Source organism: Molothrus ater, chromosome 13 (assembly GCF_012460135.2).
Source record: "Molothrus ater isolate BHLD 08-10-18 breed brown headed cowbird chromosome 13, BPBGC_Mater_1.1, whole genome shotgun sequence".
NCBI classification, from domain to species: domain Eukaryota; kingdom Metazoa; phylum Chordata; class Aves; order Passeriformes; family Icteridae; genus Molothrus; species Molothrus ater.
The window spans coordinates 15,002,453-15,017,990 of record NC_050490.2 but is presented as its reverse complement, the minus strand read 5'-3'; the positions used below and the strand labels follow the sequence as shown (position 1 = coordinate 15,017,990).

Below are 15,538 nucleotides of genomic sequence, written 5' to 3'. Positions count from 1 at the left end.
ATTTGGAAATACCAAATGTTTCAGTCCCCCTCTCTGATCTTGACTGGTCCCTTACCTAAACTGTGCTTATGCTGTGAGGCTTATATGGCCTGCCTTGATCAGATGGGATCTTTGCTTTCCCTCTAGAAATCTCCAATTTCTCCAGTCTCGTTGGGACAGAGCCCCACAAACCCATCACTGCCTTTCCTGCAGCAGCCAACCTCCAAAACTCACAGGCAAACTCTTGCCTTAACCCTGGAAGATGTGTGGCAGCCGTTCTGCAGAGGTGAATCTGCCTCCACAGGGATGTTTCAAAACAAGACTGCAATTTTGTACTCTGCAGTTTCAATCAGGATCCACCATCTGCCTGTTTGAGAGTGCTATTACCCACAGCATCACACCGAGCATTTCTGAAAGCATCTCACTACAGCCTGTGCTGCTGTGGTTATATATGGAAAGCATAAATGCCATCATAGAACACCCTGACTTGAAAGGGATTCACAAGGATCCTGGAGTCCACCTCCTGCACAGGACAACCCTGAGAATGACACCAGCATGTTTGTACAACAAATCATCACCTCACACTCCTGCACAGGGCTCAACTGCACAAATATCTGTCACAGCATCCCCCCAGCACAGGGAACTCCTGCAGAGCATCACTGCCTCCCAACTCACAGCAAACCCCATGCTTACAGCTAAACCTGTTTACACAACTTGGCTAATATGACACAAGAGTCCCATGATGTTTCAAGCCTCAGCAACTAATTGATTTAATAAGTCACAGCCTAGAAAGTTCTTCCTACACATTACAGTAAAAACTACCAGAACCTTCTGTGACACTGCACATACACATGGAGCTGTTTACGTCCTCTTGATCTGGTTTGCTCACTAATACCACCAGTCTTGTTTCAAAATTAAATCAGTCTTACCAAACACAAAGCTGCTTTTCCCCCATTCCTCTATTAAAGTCTTTTAATGATCCTTTCATGTTCCACTCTCTTTAGCTTGGCCTTTTTTTGGCTGTTTCTGAAAAAGCTTCAACTCTCCTTAATCTCCAGAGAAACCACTTTCCCCTGAGCTCGCTTTGTTTCCAGTTTTGATTTTGCACTCCCATGGTAGTACTCACTCCTCACCTATTTGTTTACAGAACAAAGCCACCAGTCTTTTAAAGCACTATAGAGTGGAAAACACCCCTTTTAGGTAATTTCATTCACTTGTGCCAATAACAACAGCTATCTCCAGTCAATCCTACTGCAATGTGCAATTACTCTCTTGGAGGAAAAAGAAGCAAGACAGAACAAGGACATGTTTAAAACGTTACCTTCAGAAGATGATGTGGAAACACACAGAACGACTCAGTTATGTTCTCAGACCTACGTGGCACCGATGAAGTGCAGACATTTCTGAAATTTGCTTTCCAATCAACCAAATTTGTACTAAGATGGGTGGACAATGCTCATTACACTAAGGAGAACTATAAACACTGCCAACTAAGACATGCATAGATCACAAAACCTATTTAAATCTGTTGGGTTTTGTGCTAAGGGAGGAAAAAAACCACTTGTTCCCAGCCAACCATGATACATGTGGTAAAGGTAACTTACAGACAGCAAAGGGATGGCAACTTTTCCAAGGAAATCAGGGGGTTTGTCTCCATCTTCATCAAACACTGTCACCTCCAGAACATCGTGAATATCTTTAATAGGGCTGGAACAAAAAAGTGCAGACACATAAAAAATAATATTTAATACACATGCACACAGTCTCCTCCACAAAGATCTGAGACTACTTTTTTACTAATTAAGTTTGTATTACCTTGGGATATATAACTAGCATTTAATTAAATTCCCCCCCAAAATGAATCAAGTGATGGGCATTCCCCAAGCTTCCCCTCATGGTTCAGTTGCATAACTAGGTCCAGACAGTGACTTTTTGGTATTTTTTGTATTGGTGATGCTATCAATGTAAAACTCAGCTCTCCAACAGAGAATGCTGGTGCTGGAAAAGGTCAAGGGCTGAATTCAAATCCAAGTTTCATTGCATTAAAACTGCACAGTGACACACACAGGTAAGTGTATTGCAGAAAACCTGGATATAATGGGGATAGCTTTGTAGTGGTACTGAAAGGTCCAGTTAAAATGGACTCATCCACCCAAAACAATCCACACTGCTCCAAAGTAAATCCAAATCATCAATAGCTTTTAAGGGGCTTAATTCTTTTTATTTTTAAATGGACAAAAATCTAAGGAGAGATGCAAGTGCCTGACTGGCTCTGCAGATTTGGTGCTTGGATCAGCCAGGCAACATTAGTAAGAAAGTTAGAGAAAGTCCACAGCTGACGTTTCTGAGACCCACAGGAAGTACAGACACAAACTTTCTTTTTAAATAAAATAAATTTGGATTGTTATTGGATTTATTTTGCTGGCTGAACATCCAACAAGACTCATCTGCTGGCACAGTCTCAGAAAAAACAGTGATGAGTGGAAGGTTCTTGAGAACAAAGTATGAGAAAGGACTCCAAGAGACAAGCATTCAGCTGTACCCCTGAATTAAACAAAAATACAGCAAAGTATTTCTATTAAAGAAATCAGATTGTTTTTCTTGTGTTCTCATCCAGCCTAGTATTTATGAATGCTGCTTTAGCAAGAAGTTCATAATTTTCAAACTGATCTTCCAGTGGACAGATGCAAATGTCACAAATGCTTCATTGCCAGCCTTTGCACAGACTGCTGCAGTCTTGGGAGACAGCAGCACTCACCCACTTATTCACAAAAATCTTTATCTCACTCACTTATTCACAAAAACCTTTGTCAGCATACAGCAAGATTAAAAAATTGGGCTGTCTAAAAGCAATACCTAAATTATAACTTTTATTATTAATAAAGTGACAAATAAAAGAATACCTTGATTTCCATAAAAATTTAAGCATCTAATTTGGAGCGTTTGACTAGTTTAAATTCAGAATATAGACCAACATGAGCTCTCATTCTCTACTTTCTTCAAACTAAACAAGGATTCTACCAAGATTCAATGAAACATATTTTATTTTAAGTTATAGAAAATGTAGGCGTGAGTATCTGGTCTCAACTTTCTGTTACATTATCTCTTGGATCAAACTATGACTCCATTATGTCTAGTCATGATTCTTCCTATAAATATCACAGTAATTTTTCTTTTAATGACTTCTATTAATAAACTCCACGCAAGAACTAGTAAAAGGCAAAAGGCTTTAATTAAGTTATATTTGAGATTTCTCCAACATCCTCTCTGACTATGAAAAAAATGACATATCTTAAACTTGACCTTTGCATTTTCCCAAAGTCAATAGCTTTCCTAGTTAAGCTGCTAAGTGGAGTTGCTGCATGGTTTCCAAAGCAATCCACTTACAATGTGAAAACTTTGTTCCACTCTGGGTTGAGGTTCTTGTAAACGGTGTGTGTTTGAAGCATGTCGTTTCCCAGCTCCAAGACACAGAAAGGATCACTTTTGCCTAGGAAAAGGAAAGGAAAACAAAGTGGATCAGTTATGGTATTTAGTATGCAGACTCTTTCTTTGCAGTAGGGCTGAGGAAGTGCTTGGTTTAATAAAATCAGATCCATTAAAGCAACTGCAAAGTGCCCCATTCTGCTGCAATGACTCGCCAAAAAAAATAGTATCTCTGATCATCCCCATTCTGGAAACTCCAACACTTACCTTACAGCTCAGTCTGGGGGCTTCACTCTAATACCTGAAATCTGAGACCTTCAGTGAATCATCCCTCAGTCCTTACAGCAAGAAAGATCTGCTCATGGTGACAATGACTCAGCCACCCTTAGGCGAGCAGCACCACTGCTCTGAGCCAGGGAAGGAGCAGTGCTGCAGTTACACTCCCTGTTTTATCCTCTGCCTAGAGCCTGTGGTCTTCTTCAGTTGATTACAGGATTAAGTATCCACATCATGAGAAAAGAAGCACAACACTGACTGAAATCAGAAGCATTTCTTCAATTAGCTCCATGTGAACAAGTCCTTGAAGCTATGAAGGCTCTGCACCGTGCCACAGTTTAAACAAAACCCAATATCAACTGGAGAATCCATGCATGATCCAAGTATTGTACTTACAGCAAACAAACAGAGCAAACCCCCCACAACAAAAAAAAAAAAAAAAAAGGGAAAAAAATTCCTCTTCTCTAAAGAAGGATGTCAACATGGAATCTATTAGGTGAACACATGTTCACTAATGCATTTTTTGATCACTCGCATTAAATGAATTTGTAGTTTTACCAACTCATTGCAGCTCAGCAGTTTCCTTTGTGAGCAGAGTGGCCCCTTATCAGCATGTCTGGCTCAGTATCTGATTTAATCTCATCTCCAATGCTCATGTACAGCTCTGCCACAGAAACTCCAGCCTAACTTCTACGTAGGCAACTAAATATGTCAAAAATGCAGGGATTTAGATATCAGACAAACAAGCTATTTAAGCAAAAGCTGTCGTTTTCTTAATCCTTATTTTCTGTATTATTATTAATGCAGAGCTTTTAAGGGTCTTACTCTCAGAAGTTTATAAACTAAACAGGAATCTTTTCAGTATGTAAACAGTGGGTATTAACTAGTCAATATTGGTAAAGTTTAAAGACCATGTGTATTACTGGAATCTATTTGTCTTCTCCTTTTCAGCTTACATGCCCATTCCCTGATAGTGTGGAAAATGCATGTAGCCTTTCAGAGAAACTGCTTGAAATGCAAACTGGTATATGCCAAAAACAATCCCACTGTATAATTTGGTATTCTGAATGCTATTTTTTGGTCAGTGAGCAAATGCAGTGTTTGAGAAGAACTCTCATGCGCACACAGAAAACATCCAACAAAGCAGAAAAAGTCATTTCCACATCAACAGAACTATTATCTAGGAATATAAAAGTATGGAAGGCTCAAACTGGGCTAGCTGTGGGTGAAGAGCTTCTACATATATGATACAGCTGTCTGGAAACCAGCCCAAAAATTTATGTCCACGAGTAAAATATGGATTTCCAGAACACTGTTCGAAACCAAAGCAGATAGTGCGTGTTTTCTGATCACTATTATTACAGCAGGCTAAAAACTTGCAATTAAAATCTATGATGATAACATACAGAAATCCTAATCACACCAAAATTCAATCTTTACTGTGGGAATAAGGTATAAGGTGGCATTATACCCATCATACCCACCGGGCTGCAGGACTTGGGGGATTTAAGACTCAAGGCTGCTATGGGAAGGGACAGGGAGGGGACACTACCTGCTCACACTGCTCCTCTATTAACCCTTGGAAATCTTTGTACCTCTGATTCCCTCTGTGATTTTCCCTTTATTAGATTTTTAGCTGGGACTTTGAATTTACTTTTATCAATAACAATAAATCTGAGCAGTCTCCTTGGCAATGCAGGAAATATGGCACTGCTCTAGGAGGGCTCTATTATGGAAGCCCATAATTGCTCCACTAATCATTTATGAATGGCTCAGAACAGATAATTAATCTTTATGTCTCTCATTTCATGATCAGAAATTATGCTATTTTTACCTAAAATGGCTGCATCCTTTTGCAATTTGGTGGGTCTATTACAGCATAATACTAGGATATTTTCAGCACTGCCATTGAAAAACAATTTGTCATTTGCTTCATGAATCAGGCTCAAAGCCTGGGTTATTTTGAATATAATGACAGACTGAGTAACCTTTTACTTAAGCAGAATTTCATTCTGTGCTATGCACAAGGAATGTGTATCACATACTCTGTATGAAAAGTCTTTGAATTGCAGAATCAAGAACCTGCGTGACTCTTCCAATGTTCATTATCCACCCACATGCTCCTGTTTGAGTACTGAGGGAGAGGGGGCCAAATCCATCACTGATGCAACTGCTTCAGCATCAGCAAAGTTTTCCAGAGGGTAAATAACCTTCTGAGCTCAGCTCTTTCCACAAACTCTGTCTATATTAAAACTCCACGTATTTCTAGATGGAACTTTTGGCACATGGCAAATCTGGGGCTGTTCTGCTGTGCTACATTTATCAAATTATATTAGTCAGCAAGGTGCAGTTACACTCCTAATTCCATATGGACCTATATATTATGTCAATTTAGATATGGATTTCTTTACCAGTTACTTTTCATTATTGACAGGTTTTGGTTTGTTTGTTTGTTTTTTTTTTCAAATTAAGTTCCTCAGTTCCTTGAAGAACTGCTCTCTGCAGTAAACATTTTTTTCCAATTCAGGGTTAGCAGTGAACTGAATATAGCCCTAAAATAGTACCATGATTGATAGTGGGCTTTCTCCTTTGCTCCTTTTTTCAGAGGCAGCATTCTCTTATGTAACAATGCCTTCACAAAAACAAGAGAATGGGGCAAAAATGTTTTCCCCGTACCATCTTTCCTGCCTTTATCAACAAGTTATCTTTAAAAAATGACTGTGTCAGCAAACACACAACACACAATGCTGTGCCTGTGAATTATGAGCTGCTGTGAGATAGAGAGGGGAATTAAAAGGTCTCCAGAATCCTGGAGAAGATGATAATAAAAATAATAATATCCAGGCAGTCGCTACAGAGAAGTATCAACCTCCTAGACTTTCCCCAGAGGTACAATATAAAGTTGTGGTTTTAAAAGGTGTTAGTGTCCACTGCTGTCAGGACCAAGCACAACCTGAGGAACAGCTCAGTGGAAAATCCATATTTTTCATGGAGTAAGAGCACCAAAAAGGTCATCCCAAAGTGAAGCCTCAAATGAGCTCTAAGAGAAAGCATCACACTCACATCCCTGTTGCTGACAAGCTTTCTCTGTCAGGTGACAGCCTGCAGCATCACCCAAACCCACACAGCCAGCACCACATCAGACACCCCAACATCTTTCAGTCTTGCTCCAAACTCACAAGACACCTGATGGAAGATGGAGAGGCTTTGCTTTGCAGGTGCTCTGCAAGCACCATCGCTGTGTATCAACTCTTATTCTACATATTCCTGATGGGAAAAACACTTAGCATGATGTGCTGTTGTAAAGTTATCTGTCAGATTGCTCAGGTCTAATGGGAAATTAAGATCTCCATGCACTGGACCTTCCCACATACTTTTGGCAGTCAAAGCCATTTGGTATCACAGTTCCCTGAGGCAGGTTTCAGCGCTGGAGAGATGATGGCATGATTCACTTTTCCTTGATCAACTGATCATTTGCAATATATTATAGCATCATATGCTGCAAAACAGAAATAAAATACCTGAAAAATCTGCTGCCATCAGGTCCACTGCTTTTAAAACTTTGACTTGTAAGAAGCCAATGTCCTTCATGTCCCGAAAGGAATTCTTTATACACTGCAAGGAGAAAAGCATAATGATGTATTTTGCTTGTAATTCAGCAAGAAACAGACACTATGGACCACTAAATAGCTTATCACAGAATCAGTTAGGTTAGAAGCAACCTCTAAGATCATCAAGTTCAACAACTAACCCTGCACTGCCATGTACACCACTAAACCATGTCCCTAAAATCTACATCTACTCATCTTTTAAATACCTCCATCACTGATGACTCAACCACTTCTCTGGGCAGCCTGTTCCAGTGCTGAAAACCCTTTTGGTAAAGAAATATTCCCAAATATCCAATCTAAACCTCCCCAGGCACAAATTGAGATATACTTATTCCATCCTGACCAGCTTTGAGGACATGGAAGCCATCACAAAGCTTTATCTCCCAACATTTAAAGCCTAGAAAATAACCTTCCCATAGGAGGGAATAAAGCTAAGTATATTATTATCTCTTCATGATATTCAGTGTCTCATTCACCATGATAATCTCCTAATACAATTCAAGTTTGCAAAGAACAGCATTAGTTTAAAACTCAACAAATACAAACAGCCAAATTGCTTGGGTCTATCTGCCCTGCCAACCTCCTCATCATTCGACATGCAACTACTCAATTTAACAGTTTTCTTTGGTAGGGGACAGGTCATTATGACCGGAGAAATTTTTTTTTTTTCTGCAATTTTGACTATTTCAAAACCAAAAAATAAAATAAAAAAAAAAAAAACCAAAAAGAAAGAAAAAAAAAAAAGAAAAAAAAGAAAAAAAGGAAAAAAAAAGAAAAACTCACATAACGCTGAGCAATCTGCTGCCGTTCATTGGGGTCTCCCAAGGGACAGACACACAGATCAGAGATAGACACTCCTGTACATGGGGCAACAGAAATCAGCATCAGCAGGGACCCTGGGTGTTTCTCCAGAGGCAGCTCCAAGCAGTTGCTCTGCTTTTCTGGCAGGGCAGTAATGTCAACGTGGCACCTGGAACAACATTGCCAAGGCTTAATAAGGAAAAAGAGGTGATAAAAAAAAATAAAGCAACCAAAACTTTCTGCTTCTTCAGTGCAAAAAATAAAAAGATTCCAAAATTAAACTAGGGAAACCAATTAGGCAGATTCTATTGCACTTACTGTCAGATTTTGTTTTTTGGTCTGTCTGCTGGTAAAGGGAAGTAAAAGGTTTGGGCTGCAAGTACAGGAGGAAAACTTAACTCTGGCCTGCCTCACTTCCCCTCTAAAACCCCCCAGCGTTTTGTGATGGATTTGAAACACAATTCAATTTCACCTGGGGGAAAAGAAAAGGGGCAAATGCAAAATTTAAAACATTAGCCTAAAATAGATTAGTTTCTTTAAAGTCACATACTCCATTTTATGCTACATTATACTGTATGCCCCAATCTCTTTTACAAGCCTTACTAGAACTACACTTTCAATGTACTGTTATATTTCCCAAAGGGAAGAATTGTCTTAAAAGTCCCCCTACCCACTCCTTGCACATAATATGTATCATTAACCTGATACTTCCCCCAAAAATAAAAATGAAGAGGATAAAAGAGAAACATTCATAAAGAGACAACAATAAAATATGAGTACGGGCTAAAGCAGAGAGATCACCAGGCAGCCAGTTACACACAAAGGGAGTGGTTAAATGCAACAAAAAGTGCAATCACTGGCTCAGCTAAATGCTTTCTATTTAGAAGTCCAGTAAATGGAGTGGAACTTTCTTGAACCTCCGTGGGGCTTGGCTCGTAAGAACAGGCTGTGCAAAAGTTACAGATGAAAAAAGGGTAAAAACCAAAACAAAACAAAAGAAACAAACAAAAAAAAAAGAAGAAAAAAAAAAGAAAGAAAAAATGAAAGAAAAAAAAGAAGGAAGGAAAAGGTTTGCTGCCACACTGCAAGAGGAGGAACATTCCTCAAAGGGATGGGCAGTGGCTGACGGAGAACGAGAGGTTTTGCTTCACTTAATGCCTGCCGACAAGTTTTTATTTAAACTAAACTTGTTAAGGTGTTGTCTTAATAGGCTAAAATTCCACAGGGTTCCCCCAGGTGTGTTTCTTCTGGGTAAATGGTGCATGTAGTGTTCCTGATTGATCCCATTCCAGTAGTAGAGCTGGAGCAGTTTATGCCCATCTGCTATAAATTGCATGCTTTCCGCTTCTTAACAGCCTATTTTCTGTGAATGCTAAAGGGGGTGAAAAAAAAGAGGAAAAAAAAATCTCAAAACATTTCAGCCTGAGAACCCAAGAAACCATGTTATGAAGTAAAAGCCACTGCTCTGATGAGTTTCTAAACTGTCCAGTAGCTCTGTGTATTAAAACACAACTCCTTAAGCTTCCTCTGACCACAATCAACGGGAATGACTTTGCCTTAAGTGTGCTCTTTTCTCTCCAGTGCTCTGGAGGTACAACAGGTTTCAAGTTTACTCTTATTAACTGCTTTCAAGTGCTTTGAAAGAGAAGGAAAATAAACCAGGCAGAGTACCAAGACGGCTCGGCGTGTAGGCTGCCTCTCAACACCATTTCCAAGTGTGAGAGGTTGCGTTTAAAGCTCACTGCTACACCTAGACTCTTCAGAAAAATATGACAGGAAAACTTACAGCAGGAAGGAAAACAAAACAACAACAAAGAGAGAGAAAAAGACCTTATTTCTTTCTGAGAAAAAGCCTTTATCACTTCCACACTGGAGGTCAACATCACCTTGGCTGCACTGACACCACTGTGTCTCAGGCTGCAGCAATTCCAGTGATACTTTGGGTATCAGCACAAAAAGGGAGATGTATCCTTATCTTGGAGTTTAGTTTTTTGTTTTGGTTTGTTTTTGGTTTTTTTTTCTAGATGCAGAAACTAAAGGAAGGAGAGGGGAAATCTCAAGGTCACCCAGCTGCTCTGTGGTTCAGCTGGCAGGAGGGACCATGTCTCCCACATCAGCATTTCATACACCACCCACTCAATGCAGTCCACAAAAAGCTGGGAAAAGCTGCAGTTGATTTTTTATGTTTAAAACTTTCCATGGACTAAGACAGAAAACATGACTTGTTCAGACGAGAGCATCTCCCACCAATAGATAACCTCAGCCTTCATCAGATGTCAAAGGCAGAGTTAAATATAATTCTATTCTGTTTTGGCAAATTGGAATTGCTTCTCTTCTTAAAAGAATTTGATTTGCATAAGGTTAAAGAAAAGATGGAGTACAAGGGTGTGGAGGTCAGAGTGATTCACATGTGGAGGGGAAAACAGCAGGAGGTGGAGTGTAAATATTTCTTCCTCAAATCATGTCTGATTTCTGTGCAAACTAACTTTCCTTCAAACATCTGTGTTCACTCAAGGTATGCCTATATTTTCTTGTGAGAAAAAAAAAAATCTTGTGAGAAAAGAAAATCCACGTTTGCACTGGCAAAAGGTTTAAGAAAAAAAGACACTCTGTTTCATTTAGGTTATAAAATCAGACTGCAGAGAATGCAGCCTGGTAAAACAATTAGACATTCAATTTACTATATAAATTCAGCAATTTCCACACTAACACTTCTACACTATTAAAACGAGTCTAATGATTTCCAAACTACTTCCCTCATTCTTGCGAAACAGAAACTCTTCCTTTCCTTCTTTCTCAGCCTTTTATCTGCAAGATCTTACTACACATAATTATTTCACAGGAAAGTGGTAAGAGGCTTGTGATGGGCACAGAATCAAACTAATGGAGGTAATCCACTTTTGTTTAAAAGTTGCCTGCTCTGAATGCAAAGGGCAAAACTCTCAGAATTTGTATTTTAGGTGATAAAAATGATCTCCTGAGTTAAATTCTCAACAGTAATCCTGTTTTAGGATAGAACAGCTCTGCTTGTTGTCATCTTTTGCTATGTTACATATTAAATTCAGACAATCTTTCATGTGGCTACATGCACAATCTATAGGGGCTGCAGGTGTGTAAGTTAAGACTGCATTGTGCACACAACTGTATCACTTTCCCTTCTTTCAACCACAATTAATTAAGTGCTTTCCTTCCTCCTCCTGATCAGTATTGAGGTCTTCATCTCTATATTAGCCTCGAGTTCTGTACAGATTTAGTTTTCATTTAAGACTGTTCTTCTGACTTAAAGCCCTCACCTATAGTTTCCTTTTTCCCCCATTTTTAACTAATTTTGTAGAGAAATAGTACTTCTCTACTTGAGAAGAATACACAGCAAATCTGGGATTAAAATATTTGTTTATCTGTTAAAATTTCACTAGAAGGTGCTGAGGCTAACTTCTTACTAGCCATGAAGTTTTATTTCATTTTCCCAATCACAGTTAATCAAATTATGACAGGAATATTTAAATATATACAAATAAATATGAAAAAAATCTGTACACAACAGTACACTTTCCCCCCTGCAGACTTCTTGAAATCCCTTCACAAAAAAGATCAGAATCATTAGAGAGTAGAGACAGATGTATCTGTGATTAATAGTTGAAATTTCAAATGCCACAGGTGTCAGGGGAACAATTAGTAAGGTTTTATTATGACTTATTCAACAGACAAATTTTGTTTTTTCTGATTCATCCTACAGCCTGGTGAGATTTAAGTGAAGGTTTCGGTTGCAGCCATAATGGGGATTTTACTGCTCCATCCCAACAGCACAGCCTTTAAAACACGGGGTGTTTCTTCCTGCAAAGACAGTTTCCTGGAGGCATTCATCATAAAGATATTGGATGCACTCCAGTCTCAGAGCTTAAGTTTAGCAATTTTTGTAAAATCTCTTTCTTGAGGTAAATATGCGAAGGAAAACCCTTCAATGTTCTGCAGCATCTCTTTTTGCAGAACATATCCCCTAACGCAGAAACACTCTCTAACAACCTGGCATAAACAATTTAACTCTGCCTGGACAAATTCTGCACACGTTAACACCTTTGTTTATTCATATACATTAACATCCTCTCCTGTTTATAGCGTGCCTCTTCTCCCAAAGGACACAAAAAGCACTCAATAAACGTTACTAACAGTCCTGTGCAGACTAAATAGAGGGATTATTTCAGCCAGCACCAAAATGCAGCCAGCCCTCAGTGTCAGAGCCTGCAGCTGAACCACTCAAGGCTGTGGGATTTTAAGTGAGGAAGAGAAATTGGACCCAGCTGAAACTCTGAGGAGACTGCAGGTAGGCTGAATGTAATAATTTAGCTTGTGATGTGCACTGACAGTGAGGGTTTGTTTTGTGATAGAAGGGTGACATGAAATGTTTCCTCACTAATTCAGAAGCAGACAAACACCCCAGGTGTTTGTGCTCAGCACCAGAGGTCCAAGGCATTCCTTATTCTACATGTTCCATGCTCTCCACAGACACTTCAGGTCCTATTTCAAGAACAATATTTTACCTTGAAAACAAATTATGCCTGGGAGAAGAACCATATTCCAGAGTCTTAAGGCATCCATACTATCTGAAATCCTGTGTCTAACAGAATTAATAACAGTCTTTGTGCTACAAAAGTTTATCAGATTTGACTCTGACAGATGTGACCACCTCCAACTTCATTTAAATATTAAAAACATGCATATATTTAAAGGTTTAACCAACGCAGTTGGAGGTTGAGCAGGCTGGAAGGGACCATAATGAATTCTAACTCTATTCATAAATTGACCACAAAATTATTAATTCAGATCCAGAAAATTTTGTTTTTTCCTTAAAGCCATGCAAATTATTTGAGGGCAGTTGGCTGCACTGCTGTGTGTAATGACCGAATATAACCCACAAATATTTTACTAAAGAATATTTCTTACAATGATGTTGTGAAATCCAGAAATCTCAAAACTCAACTTGGAAATCATGGAGACAATAAACACGGCACCTCATAATGCTGTTTTTCCAACAGAATCCTTCTCCAGATTAGACAGCATTTGAACCCTTCATAAAATATTATTTATATGGTGTCAGAAAGTTTCTACACTGTAAAAACAATACTTGTTATGATGCACTTGGTGTTTACCTATTCTTGCAATTGCTCTTCAAAAACTAGTGTGTTTTCCCATTTTGATGCTACAGCCAATTTGCTGTGCTTAAGACAACAAAAGCAAAAAAATTTTTCTCCACATAGACATCAAAAATAAATTTCAACATGCATGGAATCAGGGAATTGTTTGGGTTGGAAGGGATCTTAAAGATCATCTTGTTCCAACCCCCCTGCCATGAGCAGGGACACCTTCCACTAGACCAGGCTGCTCAGGGTCCCATCCAACCCAGCCTTGAACACTTCCAGGGATTTACCCTGGAAGTTGTACCTTTTCTTTAAGGTAAATCTACCACACAGAACTCACCAGTGCTGAACAGAATAAGCATTCCACTGATTTTTTTTTTGCTACACTAAACATCACCTGCCAGAAACCAGTAGGAAAAAAAGTCGGGAGAAGCTTAGGGAAAAATTAAAATAAAGGGGAAAAAACCTCAGGAAGAATTGCTCCAGCATCAGAGACTGACCTGAGGCAAGCTGCAAACACTGCTTTATTTCTTAACTCTAAACAGAGTATCAGAAGTAATGGAAGTAACTGTGAGAATGGAAGGAACAGATTCATCTTCAGCCACTTCTCCATGTGATGAGCAACAGCACTCAGCCAGAAAGAATTTCCTGCTCTGCAAAACCACAAACATTTGTAGAGCCAAAGGGCATTGTTCTTCTCAGTGAATAGTCTCAAACTATTTGAATGCCTAAAGTTAGAGAATGTTCTTATGAGTTTCTGCTATTTAGTCAGCACATTGTGAAACCCTGGCCAGGTGAGAGCAGCAAACAACTGCAGGCAGGGTCCCCACCCTCGGGAAATTGAGAGTTGTGGCAATGATCCTGCCAGCAGATGAGCTGGACAGACCAAAGGGGGTGTCCAGTGGAGTGAATGGTTCTTGGTGCTGCTGCATGTCCCCAACAGCAAAGATGTTTTTTGGGGAGATGGGTTCCACAGGACAATGCTGAAAAACAAAGCAAGGATGAAAGAGGTACTGCTAAGAAAACAGCACTGAACAAATTCAGACAGAGTGGAATGGAATTGAAGAATCTTACAAGAACACAGCATGGAAGTGCAAACAGAAAAAAAGGGACACCACTCTCAAAAGGAGCACAAAATCCCTTGAGTGGCACCAGCAGAGCATATGTAACAATGTGGAGCAATATCACCAGAAAAATACAGAAAAATCCTGCCTGCTGATGCCACTGAGCTCCCACAGTACTTCAGGTTTTAGAGGTGGCCTGGATGTCTCTGCATTCAGATTTTGGCTAGTCGATTACCACTAATAGGTTTTAATATACATAATGTAAACATAACCTAGACATGGCTGGAATAAGGACAGAAAAATACATTATGATGCTTGTAATGAAAAAAAAAATTGATTAGTTCTAAAAAAATAATCAAAGAAACTTTATTTTTTGTACTTAACCCATTCCCCCCTCAAAAAAATATAAAATCTAACTCAAACCCAACTTACCTTCCCAAAAGCTCCTCATGCTTTTTGTTATCCTTTCTCCACACCTCAATGTCCAACATATCCTTCCTGTCAGAGAAGTAGTGAAAATCAAACTGTTCCCTCCACTGAGGATTTGCACTCTTACACAGTGTCTAGAAAACATGCAGTTATAACATTTACTTTTCTTAAACAGTACTTATTTTCACAGTAAATCAAAAAGAAGAAAAAAGAAATCAATTCTACAGAATAAGGCTGGATGTTAGAGCATCAAGTACTAATGTCATTCCAACCAAAGATCCCCAGCCCATTACATACAGTCTCATCTTCCTAAATATTCTCTTTCCTCCCTCTCAATAACAATAAATATACATTGTTATCTGAACGAATGGCTGGAAAAATTCCAAAATACAAGGTAGATCCCACCAGCTCCATGGTCATCATTCACCATCATACACTGAAAGAAATCAGGAATAACCCTTTTGAGGACAATCACCTAGAAACAGGTTTGAATGAATTAAGGAACCCAAAACAGTGGTTTTTCACCCTTCTGTGTTAAGCAAACAGCTCAGCTTTGCAGATTCACAATACATCTATGGACCATTAAAGAGACACATAAAAAGGGATTGTAACGGGAATAACATCTATCTATTTATTCTAAAGTAACTAAACCATTTGTTACTTTTCAAAACTACTTTTCTAAATAAAAAACATATCATGACCTTGGTTTGAGGTCTGATGTGAGGGACAGAGTGCAGGTTTCAGATGCGCCTACATCCAAATGTTATGTTCTGTGAACTTGCTCTGTACATTTTGTACAGGAGGAGGTTTGTTTTCT

At 39.1% G+C, this 15,538-nt stretch overlaps 1 protein-coding gene across 1 annotated transcript in view; it reads right to left on the bottom strand.

Annotated features, from left to right (window-relative positions):
* Positions 1-15,538, bottom strand: part of MCTP2 (multiple C2 and transmembrane domain containing 2) — a 117,767-nt gene that overhangs the window by 54,287 nt on the left and 47,942 nt on the right. Inside the window, exons 11-15 of the mRNA XM_036389954.1 lie at positions 14,725-14,855; positions 8,076-8,262; positions 7,203-7,296; positions 3,367-3,469; positions 1,584-1,686 (exon numbers count right to left, since the gene is read on the bottom strand). Of these exons, the coding sequence (XP_036245847.1) occupies positions 1,584-1,686; positions 3,367-3,469; positions 7,203-7,296; positions 8,076-8,262; positions 14,725-14,855 (618 nt within the window). The remainder of the gene's footprint in view (positions 1-1,583; positions 1,687-3,366; positions 3,470-7,202; positions 7,297-8,075; positions 8,263-14,724; positions 14,856-15,538) is intronic.